General features: G+C 38.9%; 1 protein-coding gene across 1 annotated transcript in view; it reads right to left on the reverse strand.

Annotated features, from left to right (window-relative positions):
- The window catches only part of DPYD (dihydropyrimidine dehydrogenase), a 369,160-nt gene that overhangs the window by 51,343 nt on the left and 291,125 nt on the right, over positions 1 to 26,692 (reverse strand). The window contains exon 18 of the mRNA XM_074907341.1: positions 19,855 to 19,997. Coding sequence (XP_074763442.1) covers positions 19,855 to 19,997 — 143 coding nt within the window. The remainder of the gene's footprint in view (positions 1 to 19,854; positions 19,998 to 26,692) is intronic.

Consider the following 26,692-nt stretch of genomic DNA (forward strand, 5'->3'; position numbering starts at 1 on the left):
TCTTTGGACTTACCAATTATCAGGTGACTCTTCCTGCAATTTCACTGAGAAAGAAGTACAAGAATTCAGGGTATTAATTGGCTGCATAATTCTATGTCATGATACCACCACTGCAGTTCAGGTAAAAAAGGACTTAATAACACTAGTTACGCCTAGGTTTCCTTATGGCAGCTCTTAGACCAGACCTGAAGGCTGTTTAGAAGTAAGTCTGCAAGCCCAGTCCCAAGTGTGCCTTCCAGGGCACTGATGCTGAGCATGTCAAGCACACTGGCAAACCATCAGCTATGCTCAGATCTTTGCCTGCAGACAGGCAGTGATATTCCTCAGCCTGCTCTGTTCAGCAAGCACAGACATATCCAGTTATGTCCCAGTCAAACAAACCACAGACTTGCTGAGGTTGCAAGGCACCTTTAGGGACTGTCTTGTCCAACCTCTCAGCTCAAAGAAGAGTCAACTAGAGGAAGTTACCCAAGACCATATGCAGTCAGGGTTTGAATATCTCCAAAGATAGAGACTACACAATCTCTCTGGGGAACCCGGTCCAGTGTTCAATCTCCCTTGCAGCTTTTTCTTATATTTAAATGGAATTTCTCATGTTCTCATGTTCCAGTTTGTGCCCATTGCCTCTTGTCCTTTCACTGGATACACTTGAGAATAATCTGGCTACAACAGAAGTGTCTCAGTAAAGAGCTGAGTTAAGTTGACCTCCAAGTATGGGTGAGCGTTGCCAGGCACAGAACAGCACAATCCCCTTCTGCTAATCACCATTTGCCATTCAGTGGTACTGGGAGGCCAGGCCACTTTATTTTAGATACTTTAGAAACACAGATAGCAGTACAGCTTTATAAACATATAAAGCAATGAACCCTGACCTTCAGAGCTTAACATGTAAACACAAAACTACTGACAGCAGAGAACAGTCTGACCATTTATAAGGATTCTTCAGGACCACTTTGTGGATATTGACTCAGATTTATACCCAGAGATCCCCTATCAAACTGAGAAGTGAATAAAAAATCCCTGACTATTCTCTGAACACCTTCTCATTAGCTAAACTCTAATCATCCATCAGTGACGAGGTGCAAGGTTGGTTGAGTACCATTAATTGTCAGTCCCTGGAAATGCTCTGAAATTCCAGATATGTGAGTGTATCAGTTTCTGATTCAGCTTTTATTCTAAAAGCTAGAAAGAATGCTCCTGGTAATATCTACACTTACATACACACATAATGAACACACCAATGAAATAGCCACCTATTTTAGAACATGAATGTGTGCACATGAACAAACACATCCACGCTCCTTGGACATGGATCATAATTGACATTGACACTTAAAAAGTACAGGAAATATATAATTGTTTTTCACATTTCAGAAGTGATAATACAACTTGCAATTCTGAAGACAGGTATACATCACATTGTAAAATACCATACACTACAGCTGTATGAGGGAAAAATAAGGGCAAACTGTAAAATAAGCACAAGAACATTTTCTATGCAGTGCATTTACATTATACAAAATCTGTTTCTCTGGAGAAACAGTGTGGGCACTAATTAGGTCTGTTACACCTTCCACAGACTTCAAGACTTTTTTTTTTTTTTCCAGAGCAATTATAGAGAACATCATAATAATTTCCTGTACAGGTTATTTAACTGCACAACTCAGCTGATGCTTATTTAAATCTTTTTGTTCACCGAGGGATTCTCTATTTTTTTAGTGCATGGGTAACACTTTTATTAGCTATTCTTAAAAATACTAAAACTGTAAAAAAATACGGTTAAAAGTCATGTCATGTCACTTGAAACAAGTTCAGGTGCTGTTGTCAAAATTCTGAAATATTTTGACAGAGTGTATACACATGAGATACACTGGAGGATACCTGTAATAACCTTATAAATACAGGCTTTTACTGTTTTCCATCTTGTGGTGCAGTGTTATGAACAGCAATAATATAAAAATGTGCAGAAGATGATATCACACTAAGAGCTAACATTTGATCCCTGGGAGTCTATGTGCAGTGCCTTGTTTGCCTCCCCTGGAAAGTCAAGTAGGCTCCAGAACTGAAGGTAAAATGCAATTTTTAAAGAAAAATGTAAATCTCTGCACTAAAAAAAATGTTATCTGAAATGGAAAGACTTAGAAACAGAATTAGCAAGTGGTTTCAGAAGATACTCCTCTTCTGTAGGAGCCTTATGACTATGGTGCCCAATGGTGCAGATAATTAACAAAAGATGTGCCTTTCACTGATTTCACTGTGATAAAAGCAAGCGCTTATGTTTATGGGCCTTTCCTAGAACAAGAGAGATTCAAACATTAACACATACAAACCCAATATAAATAATTTTGCCATGCTTTTGGCAAATTCCAAAACATTCTGAGCTTTGAAATTTCTATGTTGCACACATCAGATGATGAGATTCGTGTTTTAGGCTTACAGTATCTTCCATGAATCACAGTAGAAGCCTTTGCTGCATTTTAAAAGGTGGTGAACAAAGTCAAGATAAAAGGTCACCCTGACCCATCAGCCATAACAATTTCTAAACCACAGAGAGAGATTTTTAGCATCATACCTGGCTGCCTCTGAATCACCAGCCTAAATGACACTGTGCCCTCTTTTCAGCACAAGAGAAGTGGCAGGGCAATAGACCAGGTGAGACTCAAACTCATGCATCCGGAAAAAATGTAGAACTGAACCAATCCATCTCCACACATCATTAATGCTCCCACTTCGATCCTGCTGCTTGCAATGGGAACAGGCATTCCCCTCCCTTTCAAAGCTAAACGTTGCGTCCCCTCTTCTGCTGGTATCTATTTTCCCAGGGTGAAGAGCAGGAAGAGCAGTCCACCTATGGTCATATTTAAAATGGAACTACCTTTTGGTTGCTACCACCTCTCATTTAATGTCTTATTAAACCACCTCAACAGGAGACAAAGGCGAGCAGGGTGCTGCTGTAACAGTGGATCTCTGCCTTGCACACTGACTGGAGCAGCAGAATGAAACTGAACTGCAACCAGCCCTACCTGCTCATCTCCTCAGCAGCATGCTTTTACCGAAAAAACATAGTGAAATGTGCTTCCCTTTACATCCTGAAGCAAAAGCCTGAAGAAAAATGTAACTTCACAACTGAAAACATACACATGGTCATATTGTGCCAGACCAGCAGTCTGTATCCTGTGACCAACAGAAACCACTTATGGACAAGTGTAAGAAACAGAGCAAGTGCAGATCAGTTACTCACGTGGGTCATCAGTCCCCGTTCTGGCAAGCAGTAGTGCTGGGACTTTGCATGGCACCTGTTTAGTATCCCTTGATCCTAAATAATCCAAGTGAATCTGTTTTATGAGTAAACTAACATTGAACTATTCACTGACCTAAGCCTTCACCTGAAACGTTTAGGTAGAAAGTAGCTTTTTCTTTTGAAGATGAGAGACAGGCCCTGCGAGCAACCTATGGGACAGAGTGAGGTCCAGGTCACTATGAAGTTGTTAGCTGTCCTGCTGACAAGTCCTGTCCTGCTGTCTTGTTTGTGTTTGTCTCTAGGTTTGGACCAGAACTCGGGCTAGAAGAGAAAGGTACTACATTTTTCCTGCTTTGAAAGGTAACTTATTATTCATATTGCACTAATATACAGACAGATAATTTTGCACAAGCTTGGTTTTACTGCATTGCTCGGCTCTGCCTTGGCAGTAGAACTGCTACACTTTCATTTTTAACATCTGACCTCCTCCTCTTTCCCCCAGATCCAGACTCCAATGATTGCCCCTTATGTCCCAAAAGAGACAAGCAGGCCAACATGCCATATGTGATCAATTATATCGTGCTCTCAGTATTCTGAGAACTAAAACTGTTCAGTATAAGTTGCAACTGTGGATTACAATTCTAATCTATACAGACATGTCTGAGATACTAAAAGACATGATGCCTGCTTTGCTGCTGGTAAATCAAACATACACCAAATGATCTCACTGGGGAATGGGGATGTGAAATGAATCACAGGCTAAGGCTCTAAGTAAAACTGTTCTGCAAAATGCAATGATGGGAGAGTCATGCAAAGGTCCCTGTTGATGTCTTGCATAAGAAATGAACTGTCTGCTCTATTACTAAATAAATATAAATACTAAGTTTAATGTTGTCAAAGGATCTAGAGCCATTACAAATCATACTTGAGGAACTGGAGTAAATTGTCAGGAGATTATTATTCTGTAAAAATAATTTTAAAGGTTACATGATTGTTACTAATCATTCACATCACTGAAACTTTTAACATATATTTTGAAGAAGTAGTTCACTATTGGTGACAGCTACTACCACATCAGTTATAAAACACTGTACATGCCTTTGCTGTTAGCAGAATCATTACACAACCAAGACATGCCAGTTTCTGAAGACTTTGCTGACGCAAATCCCCTACACCATTTACTGAGAGCTCTGTCTATGTAAGACCTTTAAAGTTTTGTCCATGGTCTATGTTTCTAGGAGCAACGGAAAATATACCCAGACATTGCATTTAATTTTTGTTTCACTCCCTACAAAAATTAATGTGGTTCCTGCCCAAACTTTGGCATATCATGGCAGATCATGTGGAAGACCTGTGCCATTTGTGCAGAACCTGGACAAAGTGACTGAGACATTTCCAGCCAGATCACCCACTAAAGCAATTTCTATTCAGTCTTGTGCATGCACTTTCCTACTGGGGGATGTTGCAGAGGAGAAAATATTTTCTGTACCACTAGAAAGAGGAAACAATGCACTCTTCTTCAGGCATCACTCTGTCCACTCTCTCTTACCCCACTTTTTACATAAACTCATTATTACATGGTGAAATCTCAGCTGGACAGGTGATGGTGTGGAAGATGGTGCCCAGTCTCCATCTGCATTCTTTCTATTCTGTCAATAGCAGGGATTTCAGCAGATGTGGTAGAGGAGATGCAGATCTAGGCATGTTTGTATCAGTTCTTCCCTACAGTGCTTTCAACTAGCAAGAGGTAGTATGTCTATGATCTGGTATACTGCTAGTTCACTGCAAAAGACTGGAGCAGGTCAGAGAATATAGCCTGTTTAATAACATGTTGCTTTGCAAGAAGTGTTAAGTATTCTTGGTGTGACTACATCTGTGAGAACAAGAACACTGCAATGTCTGGCAGCAGTCATGTTCCTATTTGAAATTGTCTCAGACCACTTTTAAACCCTTTTGCCAAGAATGAATTTGCAGTAGGAGACAATAGCTTGGAAAAATCTTAATTTTTACACCCTTCTGAAATATATGTATTTCTCTTCAGAATATGGGTGTAAAATAATTGCCATTTTTATGAAAACAGAAGTAACAGTAAGGAGGCAGATGGGTGGCAGTGATACACGGTCTCAAAGTAAGAAGATTGATGGGTATATATTTGTATACACAAACGCAAATCACATAGCTTGACTGTTCTACCATATTAGTTTCCATTTGTTGTAGCTGTACAACATCAAAGCAGTGATGTCCCCATATATTGCATTTAGTGGTAATGTAACGGACTACCAAAAAAAAAAAAAAAAAAAAAAATCAAAGTGAGAGTTTCTAAGTAGTTTCCTGGCAATTGAGACAGCAGGCTCTTTCATCTGTGCTGTAACTGTGGCAGTGCATTGATTTAAACTCTTCTGAGATCCCAAATGCTTTTATATTCTTAGGTCTCACTGGCTGCTTTCTTTTTGCTTTTTTTTTCCCTTCAAATGATAAAATTCTAGCATTTAGCAGAATGCCATCTTGCTTCCCCTGAAGACGGAGACTTATTTCAGCTTTGGTTCTAAACTGCATAGGATCTCTAAATAAAATAGCTCTCAAAATGCCATCTGATTAGGAAATAGGCCTTTGACTTCACAGTTTCTAATATTCTTACTATAGCAAGGGAATAAACAACTATTTCTCTGAGATACCTGTGAGAGGTGTTACAATGGATTAATAATTTTGCTTTTCCATTAATCTGGTTGGCTTCTTTGAAATATTTTTACTGATATACCCAAATGGTAAGCAAAAGATATACTGTTTTGATTTTATAATATATTTCCAATTTTAGCATTATTTATTATCTTTTTATAGAACCTTTTTCTACTAAAAATTATTCCTGATAAGTATGGAGACATAAATCCACCTTCCTGTTAGAGAAACATTTATGAATGACTCTAAGTTGTTTTTCAATGTATAGTTGAGGCTACTGCTTTTTGATTAGTGTCTATTGATGAAGATTCTGGTGGAAAAAGACTGAAGTTGTAAATGAACACAAGGTGCTTTAGGAAGGATTCTATTTGTGCCCACCTGGGTATTCATATGAAACGACGCCTTAAGAATCTTCATTTTATTGCATTGGGCAGGAGCATGACTGTAATCTGGGTAAGACATACATACAATTAAAAATTAATTCTCAAAAACAACTAGCAAAAACTGACTTTAAAGGGAGATCTTTCTGGCCTATGCAATCTATATGCTGCATAGCTCCTGCCTATGGAAATGAAAATGTATGTCTTCTAGCCCCTGTACAATGATTTAGATGTGTTGAGATCTACAAAATAAGAAGTAGTACACACAGCACTAGTTGTCTGACACGGTATTCATAATAATGTGGCAAGAGCTGCAACATGAGCTAAAGCAGACAAATAAAATCTCCTCTGAGAGGGGTTTCTGTACTTTCAATCTTCAGGATAGATACCAATGTCTATGGAAAAACTGCCTGTGTAACAATGGCTCCTCCTCCTCATGTCTTGTTGAACACTGACTTACCAGTACATTAAATGCATAGCCTAAATTATCCTTTCTATCAGCAATTACTAATTTTGCTAGAGGGTTGTAGGATTAAGAACATTAGGGGAAGTGGATCATCAGACAATGTGGTGCACTCTCTGGAAAAAAATGAGATTCTTTGTTTTAAAGAACAAATTCGTAAGTAAGAATAAGCTTCCTAAATATTGATACAGTACAGATGGAATGATTTGATTCATTCACATTAGCTGCTTAAATGACTCTAGAGTTATAGGTTAGCAGATGGGCTGTTACTTAACAAGGCTTCAGACACTGGATCAAGATGCAAAACTGATTTGGGTGATAGCTGATAGCCTTTTTAAAACATTAGAATTGATCTAATATACATGAACTAATGAACTACTATTAGTTCCAACGTCTAGCACAGCTTTCAGAAAGCAGTTTGAAGGATTCAAATATTACATCTATGAATTGTCTGAATTGTGGGGAAAAAAATACATAATCTTTTTTACTGAGTCCTAGACTTGAAGGCCTAATGAGCTGAGGGCTTACTAGTGACACCCGAGGGGCAACACACAGAAGAAAGATTCAAAGATGCTAACAACTCCAGGCTGTGCAGCATAGGCAACCACTCACACAGGGCTTAAGAAATCTATATTTTAAAAAAAGACTGGATGGTCTGATGTCATGTGGGTGTCAATAATGAAGTATTTCAGTTGTTTTGTTGTACTCCAAGTGAATTCATCAGACAAGCTTGTCATTCTAATCAGAAATATAGGCTAATGTCAGTAAGTAATGGAGCTCAAAATGAGTTAAAAGGAGAAGGTCTCCAGCCCATGCAAGACAAGTTTGTGGGATAGGAGCTCTATCTCCTGTCTAGCTTGGGTCCTCTCTGCAACGGGACAACATAACACTGACAAAGTGCCAAGCAGAGCTGAGCTGACATTTAGGGAGCATCCAGTTTGCATCCAGTCATGAGTGATGTCCCCCAGAGCTTGATTTTGGGGCCACTCCTGTTTAACATCTTTATTGATGATCTAGACGAGGGGATCGAGTGCACCCTCAGTCAGTTTGCAGATGACACCAAGTTGGGTGGGAGTGTTGATCTGCTCGAGGGTAGGGAGGCTCTGCAGAGAGACCTGGACAGGCTGGAGCCATGGGCTGAGGCCAACTGGAGGAGTTTCAATAAGGCCAAATGCCGGGGGCTGCCCTTGGGCCACAACAACCCCCAGCAGCGCTACAGGCTTGGGGAGGAGTGGCTGGAGAGCTGCCAGTCAGACAGGGACCTGGGGGTGTTAATTGACAGCTGGCTGAACAGGAGCCAGCAGTGTGCCCAGGGGGCCAAGAAGGCCAATGGCATCCTGGCTTGTGTCAGCAATAGCGTGGCCAGCAGGGACGGGGAAGGGATCTTACCCCTGTACTCGGCACTGGTGAGGCCGCCCCTCGATTCCTGTGTTCAGTTTTGGGCCCCTCACTACAGAAAGGACATTGAATGACTCGAGCGTGTCCAGAGAAGGGCAACGAAGCTGGTGCAGGGTCTGGAGCACAGGTCGTAGAAGGAGCGGCTGAGGGAACTGGGGGTGTTTAGTCTGCAGAAGAGGAGGCTGAGGGGAGACCTCATCGCCCTCTACAGCCACCTGAAAGGAGGTTGCAGAGAGCTGGGGATGAGCCTCTTTAACCAAGTAACAAGCAACAGGGAAAGAGGTAATGGCCTCAAGTTGTGCCAGGGAAGGTTTAGATAAAGCATTTCTTTACAGAATGGGTTGTTAGGCATTGGAATGGGCTGCCCAGGGAGGTAGTGGAGTCCCCATCCCTGGAGGGGTTTAAGGGTAAGGTTGACAGTGCTTAGAAATATGGCATAGTTGGGAACTGTCAATGTTAGGTTAACGGTGGACTGGATGATCTTCAAGGTCTTTTCCAACTTAGATGATTCTGTGATTCTGTGGTTCTGAGGCAGGGACATCAGGTAAGGAAATAAGGATGCAGTTGTTGGGCAGCAAGAAGAGCCACACAGCTTGTGTTGGAGCCACAGCAGCCTCCTGAGACAGCCTGTAATGAAAAGCCTCCCCAGCACCATCATGATGGTTACTCCTGCTGGTGCAGAGACCCCGAAGTACCTGATTTTTGGGGGTGAAAGATAGACCTTGTTCATGTATTGCACTCTAGCAATCTTGGGCAACTGTGAGAGGCTAACAATGAAGGAGGAGAAAAAAGCCTAGAATCCATTAGCCACTTATCAGACGAGGGCACGGCAGGGGATAAGAGCACTGTAAGGAATCCTTTAGGAATGTTATCCAATGCATTAATTCCTAGCCTACTCAAATGCATTTTTCCTCCCCTTAAGTTCTTCTCTGCCAATTAATGTATCTTTGATCTAAATAGCTAAACTGGGTGTTTGGGAGTGGGAAACTGGTACTTATCAAGGGACTCTGAATGATGCAATTTTGTATCCCATGTCATTGAGAGGGGAAATGCAGAAGAAATCAAGAATTTTCAGAAGGCTCCCTGAGGTAATTGTTGGGTTTTTTTCCCCTGTCAACCACTCCTAGAGGAATGGTTACATTTCCTTATCTCACTAAAGCATTCTGTCAGTTCTTGGAACTACAAAGTGGACCTTCATGCAGTAGGTGGGCACACACACTGATAAAAGTGCTGATCGTGATCATCTTTCCTAAGAAAACAAATATGATTCTGCATGCCTTGAGCACTGAGGACTGTGGGAAATAGCCTCATAACCAGCCATCTATAGAAAACAGTATCATTGTACTGTAGATCTACAAAATGAAAGATATCTCTGAAAGCAGATGAGCTAACTCCCCTGTGTTAACAATCCAATCACATATAGAGGCTCTACAACTATCTTTAAATTTATGTTGAATATCACTTCATATTTCATTTATTAATACCCAAAGGTCTCAGCTGTCTCTTATAAATACTGTTGTGGAAAACGAAATCCTTTAGTCCTCCCAGAGGTTCTGCAGCTGCTGGCACAGCATCAGCAGTTGTGCCAGGTAGATGTAGATTTACTCAACCCATTTCCATGAGCTGTATCCTCCAGCTCCTCCAGAGATATTTCTAAAGCAGATATCAGTTAAGTCACTCAGATCTGGTGGTTTGATGTTCGAAGTCATCAAGTAATGTAACACATCTATTCAAAAGATAGCAAAGTTTTAAAGATTTTATTTTCTGAGAGCTAACCAAAAGGAAAGCCATCCTCACTGGACTGGAGTTGGTCCATTATTCCATTTTTGGAAGGATGTATTTGTCAGAAGTGAGCGTGGTTCTAGGAAAACACTCTTTTCAGAAAAGAACTGTGTTCTAAAAAATGTGTGGAAAAAGTTTCAGAATTACCAATATGTGCTGTTTGACAACATGGAATACAACAGCTCCATTTAACTTGAAAATGTCTCTTGCAATCCAAGTTAATCAGAATGAAAAGGTCAAAACTAAAATATGTTGCAAAATGATTGAAACAAAGATTTGATTCACTCAAATTTGTTTCTTTAAATATGTTAATTAGACACATTTTCAGAATTTTGCTTCTCAGTTTAAACTGGAAAACTTTTCCATCCTTAAAACTTCCCTGTGACAGAACAACAGAATTTCCTGATCATTGTTAATACTCAGGTTCATTAATTCATAATGTATCCAGGGTAAAGCTTCAGCATTCTTCAACCCAGGACACTCTGAATTAGACACAGCAGGGACTTGAACCCAGATCTATTTTGATTAAATGAAATTTGTCAATGAAAAACAGTTTCCTCAAAGAAGTTTTCAACAAACTCTAATGAGAACCATCTACTGAGGGACATCCTCCTGTGACCAGAATTTTGAAAGCTGCAGACCTCTCAAAATCAAACAGAAAAGCAATTTTTCCATTTTGGAACCTCAGTTCAGTCTTGCAATGATTAACCCCTCATCCTTGTGAGTCTTTCCCTCTAGTACTCTCACATTTTATTTCAGCTAAAATTACTTTCATCCTTTATCAGCTTGCCTGTACAAATTTGTGCAGCAGCTGCTGTGTCCATTGAAGAGTGAGATTCATGTGAATCAAATAGTTCTGACCCTCTGAGTCCTTCGTGTCTGAGATAAAAACCCACTTTCACATTTCCTTAGGGATTGTTTTACCTATCTCTTTCCAAATAATAAATATCAGCAAGAAAAGCAGTGACATAACTCAGATATTGAAGGAAGTTAAACTCTTTCTTAAACGTACTGCCAGCTTCAGAAAAAATGGTTTCTCTGTTTCTTTCATTCAGATTGCATGGATAAAAGGACTCTCAGCAGCCAGATCAAGCTTTGTCAGGGGGCTTGTGTTGTAGCAGGAAAAAAAACTTCAAAAGGGCATCAGGGCCCATATTCCTGAATTGCTCCCTCTTTCCTGGGCAGAAAAAAGATTTTTCTATCCCTGGGAAAACAGGCAGATCAGTCACCAAACTCCAACTGGACCCACACCGTGTCCAAGCTGAGCTGCACGGCAGTGCACACCTGTGCTGGCGTGGGTGCCAGGACTGTGCCTTCCCTGAGCACAGCCTGCTCCACTGCTTCCTCTCCCTTCTCCTTTCACTGCCAGCTACAGCCTCTGAAAGATCAGTGGAGCTGCTACAATACAAAAAGGAAAATTTCTCAGATGCATATTTTCTTTGTATGACCAATAATGTTTCAGAGAAAAACTTCTCTGACAGCAGAGCTTTGCAATCCTGAATGTTTTATGTTTTCCCTTTTTGGAAAACAAGTCCCCTACAGTTACAATATATATAATTTAAAAGAAAACATAGGAGTTTCCCTAAGTACTGGAGATGGCAGTAACAAAAAAAGAAACTCAGCATTTTCCACTGTGCTTATCTTTCCTTCTATTTACTTTTTCAATATCCAGCAAGGAGCTGGGTACATTTTCGGATTCAATTTCCAGTTACTTCCACACTGGTACACAAGGGGAACCCTCTCTGTAACAAAGCTAGCTTCATGTCTGAAAGCAACATGTGCTGAGTAAGACAACTTGCCCACAATTTCTTCAACACTTAACTGAGACTCTTTTGAAAAGTCATCTCCATGTTGCTTTTACTTTGTAAACTTTTAAACAAAACTCACTTGATGTCAATTCACACCATGTGGTTTTATCTACAGGGAGGACAGCTCTGTGCTATTTCATATAAGACAGCAGCAGCATGAATCCACATCAGTGTTTGGAAAAACAAACAATATTTTGGACCCTTAGGAGAGATGGAGAGAACATGTTGCCAAAGCAATTATTCTTCACATCTCCTCAACCCTTAAAGTCCCTATGTCACCAGACCCAGGGAAGCAGGGTAGACACCTGGGCATAAGGGAAAAGAGAAGCAGGCTCAGTGTTCCCAGGTATATGAGCAGAGAACAAATCCTCTGCAAAGGCTGGGAGTGACTGGTATAGGACAGAGTTTGAATTGATACTCAATTGAGATCTAATTGTTATTAAATAATTATTACCATTCAGTGATAGTTAAACCTACTTTGCATGAGAATCCATTATAAGAATGACAAATAGCAATTGTTACAGAATGAGCTTGAATTCATTCTTACAAATTTATGAAATAACAATCCTATCTATGCAGACCTCATTTACTAGCTGGTGAAATGAGAAGAAATAAAGGAAAGCTAATAGATAAATCCCCTAAGCAGCTCCAAATAAAATGTAAAACTATTGCAAACCAGTACAAAATAAAAGGCATTATTAGCTTAGAGTTTAGAATGTAACTTTACAATGTGCTGATTTGAATTTTGCAAATTTTCATTAAAAGTGGCAAGATAATAAAAGTAAAAATAAAAAATGAAAACCTGTTCTAATTTGATATTTTTTCCAACTACAATCAAAAACCTTTCTAGTTTTTGTTTGACAAATTCTGATTTCTATTAAAAGGAATTCTCACAGAAAATTCTCACTATCAATTAGCAATTTCCATCCCAAGCATCTGTAATGGAGCAAGTGTGGCAGTCCTCTAATGGCTTTTTTTTTATTAGTGAAGACAGACAGACAGTTGAGAACAGGTTGAGTTTCTGTAATTAGCACTGAGCTAAGAAAAAAGCAGAAAATAATGAAATGTTTATCAGAAGTGATTGCTTGAGTATGTCTTTCCCAACTCTTCTCTTTCACATTTGTTTTCCTTTTGATTTTACGTCGACATGTTCAAACAGCACTTTGTTCCCTCTTTTGTTTCTGCATGTACTGTAAATTTCAGCTCTGCAGAGAAGGGCCACTCCATTCAGCGCTGCATCCATTGAAGATTTTTTAAGCGCGCAGCTCTGTGAGCAGCGGAGCTAATGATACCTGGCTTCCAGCAGCTTTGTGTCTCCTGGATGGGTTCTCTGACGTCTAATAAGGTGTGACTGCCAATTAAAGCCTTTCCTGTGGCTGACACGGCCCTAACAGCGTTGTCCCATGTGGATTCTCAGAGGTCTAATAAAGGTGAGCTCATAGTGCGCTCGCGCTTACAGTGAAGGAATGCAGGTATGCTCTCCTCTGCCTGACTTCCTTGTTTTTGCAAAACTTGTTATAGCAAAACACTTTCTATCTTCTGGCAAATTTCAGTGAAAATGTCCACAAAGCTCAAATGTGACTGAGGATACTCAAAAGAATATACAAATACATACATTTCTTTGGGAATACAGGCTAAAAACTGCTATTTCTACATGAGACTATATTTATCTCAGTCAAAGGACTTTCATCTGAAAAGTGGTTTTGCCTTAAGTGGTAGTTTTTTTCCTTAAAATTGTTGGTGGATGTAAAGAATTTTATCTCGCATTCTGGTGGCCTGCCACTGCGTCCAGCAATCTACTGTTCATCAATTTAATTGGTGACAGAAGAATTAGTTCCAGCTTCTTAACTTCTCTGTATAATGGACAACTTTGTACAGAAAGGTTTTGTTCTTCTATCCTCAAGCCACAGCCTGTATCAGAAACTTCATGGTGTCCAGCTGGAGCCAAAGTGTGCCAGTTCTCGGGCTTATCCATCAGTGGAGCACTCTCCAACTGGCACAAAGCAAAGCCTTCAGCCTCTGTTCCCCCATGCGCTGGTGTAAGGATGGGCTGGGGGCAGAGGAAGGGTTGGCTCTTGGCGAGTCCAGGCAGCGGAAGCCCAGCCTTGCTCTGCCACATCAGTGGCACCCTGTGGTTGTTTAAGACTTGTAGCCACCTACCCGACTACATTCTCCTCACACAGAGATCAGATTATATACAAGGAAAGACTGAGCCCTTCCTCTCCATTCAAAATCACTGCTATTCATTGTAAAACAAAATTTTTTTCCAAGTGTCATCAGTATAAACCTGGAATTGTAAAACTCAGGACCTGCTCCATCACTGTCCTACTCTGGCACTTCCATGATTTCAATTTCTTTTAGTTTTTCACTCTCCTTACCATTAAATGGCATACACAATAATTACTGAATGAGAAGTTTTTGGCCTCATGTAGTCCTTACTTAACTCAAACATCAGTGTCTTCACTGAGTTGAACGGACACTGAGATGGGCTTTAAAAAACACTAACTAAGTGCATGGAGAACCAGCTCTCTACTTTGTTCTGTAGCCATAAAAAAAAATAATAGAGAAATTGCATCGGGGACCTTAATGAATTTTTTTTTTTTTTAATGGTGAAAAATGTGATAAATTATTACAGCACATGCTTACTTCATGTGTTTTTGGGGGGGCTATTTTGAGATTGGGGTGGAGAAAGTGGTAGCATCTAAACATCAAGATGTGACATAATGTTTATGAAATGGTATTTATTTCCCTGTCATTTCAGTGATTATATTTTCAGAGCCTTGCTGATAACTAGGGCATTTTATACCATGTGGAAGGGTTCCTCACAAGGTTTCACATTTGCACAAATACAATAACAATGCTCTCTCATAGTTGAAGTTCCACTATTTTGTGATAGAAAAGCTTGTTTATTCACACACAAAGGGCCATCCTGCTGTTATAAAAATCCCTCAGCTAAATGCTTCAGTAAAAAGGCCTGCTGAAGAAAAAATAATAATCAAACTGTCCTAAATCCCTGAGAGTCTGGCTCCAAAGAGGCATCAACGAGAATGCTCCTTGATAACATTACAAAAAACACAAGTAGTCTCATAAAAACAACAGCATTCTGTGTTGGAGGCAGATTTTATCTTGCAGAGGCAAAAAATACCCCTATTGCTTTACTATCATGGACTGTCATACTTCCAGAATGTTTTTTTCTTCCTTAGATCCCTGATGTCTCTCACTCAACTCATGTGGGGCAGGAGAAAAGGGCATGGGGCAGATCCAGCAGCACAATGGCTCTGTCTCTGAGGTGGGGTATATTCCCACCTTATTCCCTTGCATGAGAGATAAGGAAGGTCATGGTACAAGGTCCAGAGGCAGCAGGTGTGCATGGGCTGAACACAACATGGTGAGGACAAGAGCACACTGCCTCTAAGAACAGGACTGCAAGATACTACATCCCATTCAACGCAAGTGGGAGATGGAGACGGATGAAGGTGGATCTGAAACAGGGCTTGGGGCAAAGCTACAGGCTGCCCTGCTAGAAAGCAGCATTATATGGGTGAATTTTAAACCACTGCTAAGTAGAGAGCCTTATAGACATCCAGTAGTGGACATGTGTGACCTCCATACTTTGTAAGAAAAGAAAGTTGTTTGAAAAGGAAGTCATATTCTTTACATGTTAATAACCAATAGTCAAGATTTACAAAAGTATTCTATACCAGAATATAGTGTTAAGAGACTCCACCATGAAACAAGTATACTTCAGAAAGTACCTCTTTGTTCTACCTTATTTTTTTGTTACATCTGCTAGAAATAATGACTACAGAATCTTTTTCAACAAAAGGTCATTTATGTCAATGGACAGAACACAGAGGATCAGATCACCTGTGGTAATTGCAAATTAATGCTCTACTGCTAATGCATTAACTACACAATATTGATCTACAATTCAATCATGCAGGCTACTGTGAACTGATTTTTACTTTAATATTTTTACGCTTTTATTGCTTTTTCCATAATGCATTTTCTCTTTCCACTGGAATTTTCTATAATTGTCTCCATTTTTAATTTCCTACAGCAAGATGACTTTGAAAAATGTATGTCTCTTTCAAAGCCTTGTAAAAATCTAACAAACCATCAGTGTGACATGGTAAATCACATAGATGATGCAGAAGATGCAAAAATCCGATATACATCTTGTTTTGATAAATTGTGGCTTTAAAAAAAAGCTTACTTGAAAAAAAAATACTTCAGCCTCACTGGAAGCCTATAGTAATGAACTGAACCTCAGAAAGATGCAGCTAGACATTTCTGGAGGTTTGGTATGCAACGAGTGCAGGATTATCTCCATAAATAAAGTTATTTTTTCTAATTTCATGCCTGTACTGAAAAGGGATTGTGGATTTGGGTATGTTACAAAAAAGCATAGTGCTATGGAATCAGCTGAGGAATGATTGAAAAGTTTCAGCATTTTTAAAGAAAAATTTTTAAAAAGGGAGGTCTTTTTGCAACTGTTTCTGAAGTCCATAAAGTGGAAGAATGCTCTGTTAAATTGCTGTATCAAATTTTAACCCCATATACTACTGACTACAATGTTCCAGTCTGTTTTCTATACCTGCTGCAAAACTTTCTTATACATGGACATTTTGCCAGTAATGACACTAAGATGTTACCCTTCATCTCCTAAAGAACACACTTTGAATACTGAAACTCTCCCCCAAAACCATTCCCTAACATAACTGCTTAATAACACTTGAAGTGGTTACAGCATATATCAAAATATGGCTTACCACCTGATTTCTGACTTGCATTTCTGTGTATGATTTTGTAAATGGAAAATAAATCCCTGCATTTTAAAAATAAAAGCAATTGGAAAAAATAATGGACAACTGATTGCAGGTGAAATAGCTGCAGAGGAAAACCTGATCTCGCTTTTAATTGAGGTACATTTATTATTTATAAACCTCTTCTCTAAGAGATATGCCACACTGCAATTAAATCAACTCACACAAAGCCTTCGTATTATCTTTTCCCATAATCGTCACCCTCTCATGGCAGTGAAGACCCAGGACTCTTGTCTAGGCAAATCGAAGGGAAGCCCAATGGCCATGTAAATGTTGCTCTCCCAGGCTCTTTAGCAGGGTCCGTGGATGCGTCAGTACAACCTGCACTGCTTACTGCTATTGGACTGCATTTAATGCTGGATGAACTGACATTCCCTACCCTTTTAAAATACTGCTAATGAGGAATGCTATTCTGTGTAACAGGGCAGTGACAGCAGTGGCAGTACCCATTCCCAAGTTTCGAGACCACTGCTCATTCAGCACAGTTGAGTGCAGAGCTCACTCCAGCACCACCAAGGTGCAGGCTGCTGTCTTCCTGCCTCTGGATCAGTCATAAGGTGTCCTTGTGGGTTTGGAAACATCAAGTAAGATCACAAAATGCGCAGTATTGCGTCAATCCAAGTGTCTGTTCAGTACTATCTCCAACAGTGTGCAAAGCAGATACTTAAGATAAGGCTATGGGATGCATATGTAATTCCCCCAGTACAGTCCCAAATTCTACCTACTTAAATCTTGAATCTTAATATACTGAATCATTCAATAGATCACTTTATTTGATTCGATCTCCAAATTCTCTGTATTGCTCTGTATTTTGGCACTGAGAAAGCAGAAGTAAACTGTCAAGGCTGTTACAATAAACAACAGAGGTTTTGACTGTTGAAGAAGGAACAACTTGGGCATTTGATACCAAGGACATGTGAGAGAGAGACTGGGATTCAGGGAAAAGTATATTAGCCGGCTATTTGTATGACCTTGTTAGGAAGGAAAAGAACAACAATTATTCTCATAATCCTAATTAGGTTCCAGAGATGGCCTATGAAGATGAGGCTGTCTTCGTCTATGACAATATATCTTGCTTGAGCATAGCAAATAAAAGTTTCAGTCTAGTCCCAGTCAAGAGTATTTCTTGTAAGGCTGTCTATAGAGATTACTCAATTCCCTCTCCCTTCCATTCGCCTTTCCCTAGATGAGGGAAAGACTTATGGCCTGTACTCACAATCTTGCATGAAGTTTACTAAAGGCTTATTTTTAAATAAATGTAATTGAACTAGTTCAGACCCTTACCTACACGGTGGCTTTAGAATCCATTTATCTCAGATTATTTTAAATTACTTCCCTACTTTAGTGAACCAGAAATAAGCCACTCAAACTGAGAATAGATTTGATCCAGATGAGTTTAAAATCAGTACTAGAGATTATTTAAGTTAAACTGGTGAAGCCTAAGGACAAGAAAAGAGTCTTTTCACCATCTCTGAGAAAAACCTGTTGCAAAGAGAAATTGTTCTGTAAAGAGCAGAAGACCAATATAGACCCAAGTAATTTCTGGGAGCCAGTTCCAGAGAATTTGATTATTACTAAAAAGAAAACAATAATTAATGTTTTGTAAATCCAATATTTCTCTTGAGCACTGACTGGGATGTCTGCATTAAATTATGTTTCAGAAGTTCCCATTACCATTGTGGCAAACCATCAAAAAAGAAAAGAACTAATAAAAACCAAACAGCTACACACACTACATAAAAGAAAAGGGCATAAATGACATATAAAAACTTCATTTTTAGTCATCCAGAAACAGATACAGGAGACATAGAACAGCAAATCATTCCACTCTGTGTACTTCAGATCATGTAATGCTACAGACAAAGCCATCAAAACTGCAGCTCTATTAGCAATAACAAATGAAATGAATCTATAGCACTAAAAACATTCCCTTGCCAATCCTACTTTTTAATAGACAAATGCTGCACTGTAATTTGTACTGTTAACCAGTATTTATATGGAAGAAGCTCTCAGACCATTGTGTAAGGCAGGCTGATCTTTTGTTTGTCTGTGGGAAAAGAGGAGTTTGAAGCATTCTAATACAAGCTAAAAAAAAAAAAAAAAAAAAAAAATTGTATTAATAAATCCAAAGAACATAGTAAGTCTATAAAAAAGCAGTAGCCTCCTACTTCAGCTCCTAGAGATGCTAACTTTGATGTGCATTAAAAAAAACAACCAAACCATTGAGTTGGCCTATTTTTATTTTTTTTTTCTGAAACATAGCAAACAAATGACTAATCTCAGCAGTCACTATAGTTGTGCAGAAAGGATGGTCACACTGAATCAAATTTTAATGTCAAAGTGAATTGTGGGAATGAAATCACTCCAGTCATCCCACGGAGTGACACAAAGTCGATATCCACAGGATCCATAGCTGCTGTTGTCTATGATGGGAACTACAAGGTAAAGGGGATGAGTATCCACCAGAATGTAAAAATACATAACGGAATAATATAACATAACCACCACCTGTTCCTTATCAGTCATTCTAACATGTATGCTGCAATGGTGTCCTGAGACGCCTAGTAGAGCAGACCAATTTCCTGGTGCCCATAAAACAGGCCACCAAGGCCTCCTTCCATGACAGGGGCTAACTAACCTTGCCAGTCTGGCCAGGATCTCAAAACAACCCACCAGGCAATGTAAACACCCTCAACTACTGCACACAGTCTGACTCCTCAGTCCAATGCAATGGGCTGCAATGCCAGCACCATATGCAGGATGTGCAGCTCTGTACCTCCTGTTCCAATAAACATGCTTAAGGGACACAGATGTCCAGATAAACAAGAATTACTTTAAACTGGCTGCCAGTGGGACTAAAGTAGTGCTCTTTGAAATCCCTCTCCCCTTGAAAAGGCTCTTTGCAAAAGAAAAAAACTGAGAAAAAGGAAGATCAGATAGCTCAAACTTAAGTCTGTGTCAGCCTTATTTGTATGACAAGGGAGAGATGTTTAAAGTTTAAATCCTATAGGTCAGAGAAAAGAAGTGGTAACACTCATGGCTAGCCTTTTCCTAGACCGGTATTATGAGACACAAAGTCTTATTTTGGCAACTCCTCCTCCTCCATCTGAAATGAATGTCTTAGTAAGAAGGATGAAGATTAAAAACATGTTAAAAACATGAAAATTCCTTTCAATGGTAACCCCTCCCACACACACTATACTAATGTTTGACAGGAAGATACCTTATGGTTTTAATCACAGTTGCTTTAATTTTAATGTTTTAAAGAAAAAAAAGGTACCTGTAAAACAGAAGCCCCACTGTGCAGAAACTGGAGCCCACTTTCAGCAGAATCGATGCCTCCAGTTGCTAAAATGGGAAATTCTGGGAGAGCACGGGCTATGGCAGACACTGCGCGCAGGGCAATAGGCCTAATAGCATTTCCTACAGAAAACCAGAACATTTTGTTAGCAATGTCAGAACACGGATGTAATCTGCACACCCCTCACGGTAGGAACATCAGGAACTAACATCTAATTGAGATGCAGAGGTTATGTTCATTTAAAAATTGACACCAAGCAGGTTTCAAGTGGTATCAATACTTGTAAAATATTATGAATTTGGCTGAAATAAAGAAAATGGCAGAAACATTTGCATAAACATTGCAAAGCTGCCTTTTAGCTGATGCTGAAAACAGAGACTAACAATGTCTGAGACAGAAAGCGGTACTTTACCATACAGCACACTGTAGACAGAGATCTATGTTTCTACATAAAGAATCAGGTTGATTCTTTGAACATAGATGTTGTCCAACTAAGAAGGAACATGTCATTTATTTATGTGTGACTAAAAATTGTTTAAAAGTGTCATTTCACTGCACTTGACATTTCATATATTATTTAATATGTTTCCCCTTTGGATGTTTGTAGATTCAGATAATCCTTTAAGTAAGCCCCCTTTAACTATTAACACGATAGTCAGAAGCTCAAAGGAATAAGTATGTTCATTTATAGTTGTATCTCAAAGTCTGAAGCTTGCATTTTCAAATGGTATAAGGAGGTTGAGTCAGACTACTCCCTGCTACATTTAGATGAATTATGATTAAAGTCTCAATACACTGTGTCTGCAATGCATCTGCTTTGGCTACATCCTATTGATGGTATGCAAATATTTGAAATATGCATACAGATGCTGCTCATTAAATAATGGATAGCATAGACAGCTGACACTTTCAGTTATTTATTTTTTAGGCTAGTTGGGATTTCTCTAGATAACTCCAGTATTCTTAAAACTTCTATTTAATTTAGAGAAACCCTAGGATAATTTTATGTTATCAATAGACAACAATACAGTAGTGTAAGGGAGGGACACATCATTCCCAGAGGAACTGTCTGGCTGTCAACCTACACAAGGAAGTGCTAGTGTTTTGGGGTTTTTTTTGTACTGTGTTAGGTAACTTGGGGAAATACCATGATATGAAATATTTCTGAACACTCTCCACGGGTATTATTATAACCTTTAAAGCTTTGACCTTCTGCATGAACAAATAACCAAAAGGGAAGAAAGAAATAAACCCAAAGCAATGAATAAGGCAAGAGGAAGAAGAAATCATAATTAGGAAGTAGGGGAAAAGAGCCCATGTGGAAACAGTAGCCACTGCATTGCCATACCTCTGCTTAGCTGCCTGACCAACAAGCTCATCTGGCAAAACTTCTTCAACCCAAACAAGGTGTATTGCCATTCTTTCTCTACCTTTTCTGAGACAGAAGTACTGCAGTATGCTGGCTGGATTTTTAATCTAAGTAAGTCTTCAGTAAAGGATAAATTGCCTTTTTCAAGTAGCCTAGTCACACTAAGCCCCGTGTCTACCCTCCAGTGTTCCCAGCAGTGCTTCCTCCCAGGCAGAGCTTTACTGCTCTCCATGAAGGACCTACTGTCAGCGCAGGATTCTAGAAAGAGCCTTTGCCTTGCCTGGGCACCAGCTAAGACCTCCCCGATCTAGCTGGAAGGGTCAGTGTGGAGAAAGATCCCCCACAAGTTGAGGTCACAAAATCTGTCATGTCTTGCTTTAATTTTGTTTTAACCATTAAAAATACTCTGTCTTCAGCTCACATTGCCTTTTTGCAACATACTCTCTGTAATCCTGACAGATAACACTGAATTCGCAGAAGACCCTGGCCCATCAGTATTAAACACATTCACACTCAAAAGCTCAGCTAAGCAGTCTCTATTGACATCTGCTCTAGATTCAGCACAGAATTATCTTCTGGGCAATGACAACTTATCTGCCTTGGAACAGACCCATTCTCATTATATTATTAATACAACACTTCCTTCTTCTTCGATAGCTGATCTTTGCACCTGAGCAAAACAACAGAAGACTCACTATCTGATCAGACTCATCCACCAGCCATCAGGACACACCAGATATTCTTCCATGCACATGTTAGGGATCAGGACTGCTCACAGGCTTTACACAGATAACTTGTTGCTAGTTTAACAGGGACTACATAGAGATATAATATTTTCAGCATATAAAACATTAATTTGCACAAATGGACAGCTTAACCCAGGATGCACTATCAGTGTGTTTCAGTGAAAACCAGATCCTGGTTCATAAAAATAAGAAATCTCACCAAAACTGCCCTGAAGAATCTAAGATCACACCAGAACAAATCACAGAAAGGAGCTGGATCTGAACAGGAACTTTCCACAGGATCCTAATGAATATTTGCCATCATTTGAGCTAGACTAACTGTAATGTGTTTGAAAAGAACAAAATGATTCTCTGAAAGAGGATCACTGCAAGTGCCCAAAGAGCAAATATTACAACTGAATTGATGGTCCAGTCTTAGAGAAAGACCTGTTTGCTCTCATGGATTTATTTATAAAGCCTTTTGAAGGGCATAAATGCCAAGACATACACTACACAGCCAAAGCCATTGAAAATAATCTAATCGAGAAACTAGTTCATGAAATTCCTCTAATATTCAGTGTTTGAGGCTACAGGTGAGCATCAGACTTGCTATATTGCTTTCAGGCACTGACACAGCTTCTCTGTGATGAGGTAGTTATTTCTTAGAATGGTGAAAGAATACAGGCGCTGGTAACTCTGAAATCATGTGGCTAGAGGGAAATTTCTTCCCAATCTGCATGAGTTAAAAACTGACATATGCCCTGAGGCATGAAAGTTTATATCCTTTTAACCCCAGTGTAACTCTTGAGATTTTGCATTCAATAAGTTTTTAAGCTTTACAGACTCTTGACCTTAGCTACATCTTGTAGCAGAGAGTACCACAAGAAAATATTTCCAGAATATAATTGTTACTTTCTTCAATCTGATTAAATTAGCCACCTTCTCACTTAAACTACTGTCTCTGTACAATGGCCAGTAGAGGAAAAGGAGAAAATGACAGTTTATTTAAGGTTTCAGCACAATAGGTAATCAGAAAGATCTTCATTCAGCCCAAAGAAATCAAGCATATGATTTGATGAAGCCTAGCAGAGATGGCAGTGAGACTTAGAATTTATTACGGAACACAGGTACTTCTTAGTACTAGCTGCACTTGATATTCATAATATGAGTTATTACTTACATTTGGTGATTAGTAAATTAGTGATAAATTGGCATGATCGCAAAAGGATTCCATTCATCTGTAATTCACCCAAATGAATTTAAAAACATTTAAGGAGTGCTTCTGATAAGAGTAAATAAATGGCTCTAATGACAATCAGAGAGCTGACTGACATGTAACTATTCATCCCAGCATTTTTTTCTTTAGTCTACAGAATACAGAACAAGCCCATCAGAAGGTGCAGCCATTCTCTTGTGCGCTTCTTGACCAAGAGTTCAGAAGCTTTCCTTTCTGTAATAAAAGCTTCCAGTCTGGAATACAATGTGATTGACTTGTGATAGAGAACCTACTGCCTAATGAAATGGTGAAACAACCTTACAGATTAAAGACTGAAAAAAAGAAATAATACAAACAATAAGTGATGCCAAGTTTTGTTTGTTTGTTTGTTTTTTTTTTTAAAAAAAAGGGGAAATAAAAAAAAAAAGGCATATGAACATTGAATTTGACCTAGAGTATCTATTTTCTTGCATTTTCATATAAGTACCGCAGGAAGGTAATAGATTCCATTATAGAGATTTGGGGACAAGAAGTTTTTAAGAGATCAAAATAAAAGAGATTTAATGCCAAATTTTAAGAGTTGTAAGTAGTAGTGGGAATTTGCAGAATGCTGTCTGATAAATCCAATGGTATTTAAGAAGGTGAGGTCCAAGTCCAGCATGCATTTCAAAGACAGCTCACATGCTAAGAAAAACTCATACTTTGACATGTTGGGACCTGTAATTCCACTAGTTAAGCACCTGTAGCTGGGGAAACTGCTGATACTGTACTCTCTCGATAGTAGCATTACAGCTGCTACCAGATGCTAGATGTGGCTATCATTTACCTTGCTGTAAAAAATGAGATTTAATAAATAAAGTCGATTTATCCAGACCTCAAGCAGGGGAGTGAGATTTGAAAACTAAAGACAGAAAGAAAAATACCTGGTGGAGATGACATGCTACTTTATGTTGAAAATTACTCTTTCAAGTGTCTCATTAATTACTGAGCAAATACTTGCTGTTATATAAAGATTTAAACAATGAAATAATTATATGATGCAAAAGTCCCTGACCTTTTCCTTGCCTAAAACCAAAGAGATTGGGTTTTCTTTTTGTTTTGTTGGTTTGTTTGTTTTTTTTTTTAAAAAAGTCGCCAGATTTTTGGTGACTATGAGGGACTGCAGTCAAGGATATCCAATGGGCAAAATACAACATGGAGAAGAAGCAGAACATACATCAACCAAATGCCTCTCCTCGATCAGCGCAGATAGGCAGAGCTGCCCTTGTCCTCTGAGGATAGCAGACTGATGGCAAACTAATGAGAGGTGTTATACCTACTTATTTGTTTGATTGTTTATTTTTCCTTAGGAAGTAAAAAACCCTTTTACCAGTGCCAGAAGGCACATGTTTTATTACGACTTCACAAGTCCTTGGAGTCCCCAGATGACTCAATCCTGTCAAGCCCCAAAAGTGTTTACTAGATCAGTCTTGAGAGCCAAACTTAATGCCTTCTTCAAGGATAAGCCTGGTATTAAAGCTTCAAGCAACCAGGTAGCTTTGAAAGTTCCTAGAAGAAACAATTCAGATCTTCTTGATCCTAATGATCCACTAATGGGGAGAAAAAACAGTCTCAGAAGCCTTAAATATTGGGCTACATTCTCACTTGCAATATACTGCACCAAGGTGGTAGTTTATAAAGTCTTTAACACATACTTGCAGCAGCTCTTTAGCCTTTAGGTAAGGATGATCCAGGTCCATTAAAAAATGGCCAACAGAACTGAGGTGAATCAATTCATACTGATAATACTGAGCCTGAATCTTGAAACAGTCTGAATGGTCTTTATCAAACTTTCTATCAACAAAAGAAACAGATTTTAAAGGAAATCAAACTCTCATACCTTTGGTAGTAGATGACTTAAAAGCAAATTTTTGTATCTATGGTGGATAGATGGAATAAAAATGAATTTGGGTCATAATTCTCCCCATTCTATTGATTGTAAAGTAAAATTAATTTTTAATTTGCATTATATTATGTTACGCTGCAGTTCTTTACAAATTTAAATCACAGAGCCTAAATATTACAAATAAAAATTACCTGATATGTTACTTTTGATTAATAAATTACTGATAAAGTCTACTGCTAAAAAAATAAAACCCAAAAATCTAAGGAAGATGACCCTCCCTCCTTCTGTAAGTACGTTCTTGAAACATTATCTCCCTGACTGTTAAAATTAATAAAGCCAATGACCAGATGTGGGTGAAAAAGCATTACAAAAGGGAATTGGTCCGGGAGAGTTCAGGCATGGTAGATGATCAATTCAATGCTGCAGGATGTAACTAGATAAGAAAGTTTGGGGATTAAGAAAAAAACACAGAAAACAGAAAACTGTTAAGACATTTTCTGCATAACGTGTATGCTGCCTAGTACCGGCAATCAAGTACTTTTATATATATATATATATATATATATATATATATATAATCTGCATTTGCAAACAGTCCAGGGAAACGTGCAGGTTATACACAATTCATTTGCATTGTATTCCTTCTGACTGCAATTATTCTATGTGCTTTCTCTCTCCCACCTGTAGGTGGCCACCATAAGCTACACTTATCAAATAACTCATTAGCAGGGTTTTCAATACTGTCGTATCCAGATAATTAGCAATTTATTTAAATAACCAATTTCTGTGGAAATAATTGCCATGGAATGCCCTGAACCTACTTTTTATAAACTATAATAAAAGTGTTAAGATAATCCCTGACATTTGCAAATGCCATTAGTTCACCTTTCCTTTTGATAGTGCTATGGCATTATGTTTAAACAATTACCCAATAACGTGGCAGTTTAATGAAACGGTGTAGCAGGCACATCCTTCAAAATGGCCAGAGAACGCATTTATATGCAGAAGAAAACCCAATGAATAGACATGTTTAGAGAGAAAGACTATCCACAGCTGTTATGAGGTCCTCAAATGGGGGACCCAGTATTCAGTGCACTAAAAAATACAGGAAGTGCCCAAAGCGCAAGTTCAAGACGGACCTTGCCACAGCTTTAACGGTGCACAGCCCAACACTTCTCAGGATCCAGAGAAGACTTTCTTCACGGCTCCCTATCTATCTCACAGCCTGGTCAGTCCTTCAGTCCATTACTACTTACACATTAATAGCCATTTGCCAAAATCACTCATAAAAAAGTAGTATTTACTCAGGCTCTGGCTATTTCCAATCAAAACTTTTAATTATTCATTTACCAAATGGAGCATTCATGGGAATATTAATTTCATGGGATGTCTCTACAACAGTTAGACTACATCTTCAAAGCAATGGCTACCTAATGTTTCATTTTATTGATAATTTGTGAAGGATGATGCTCCAACACTACCAAATCAATGGCAAAGGTTCTGCTGACTACTGTGAAGCCAGGACTTTACCCCAAGACATCAGAATAAAGTTAACGATTCTGCAGACTTCAATCTCTGTCTCATTCTGCCATTGCTGACTCTTGAAACCGTATTGACTGACT

This window comes from Athene noctua, chromosome 5 (genome assembly GCF_965140245.1).
Source record: "Athene noctua chromosome 5, bAthNoc1.hap1.1, whole genome shotgun sequence".
NCBI classification, from domain to species: Eukaryota; Metazoa; Chordata; class Aves; order Strigiformes; family Strigidae; genus Athene; species Athene noctua.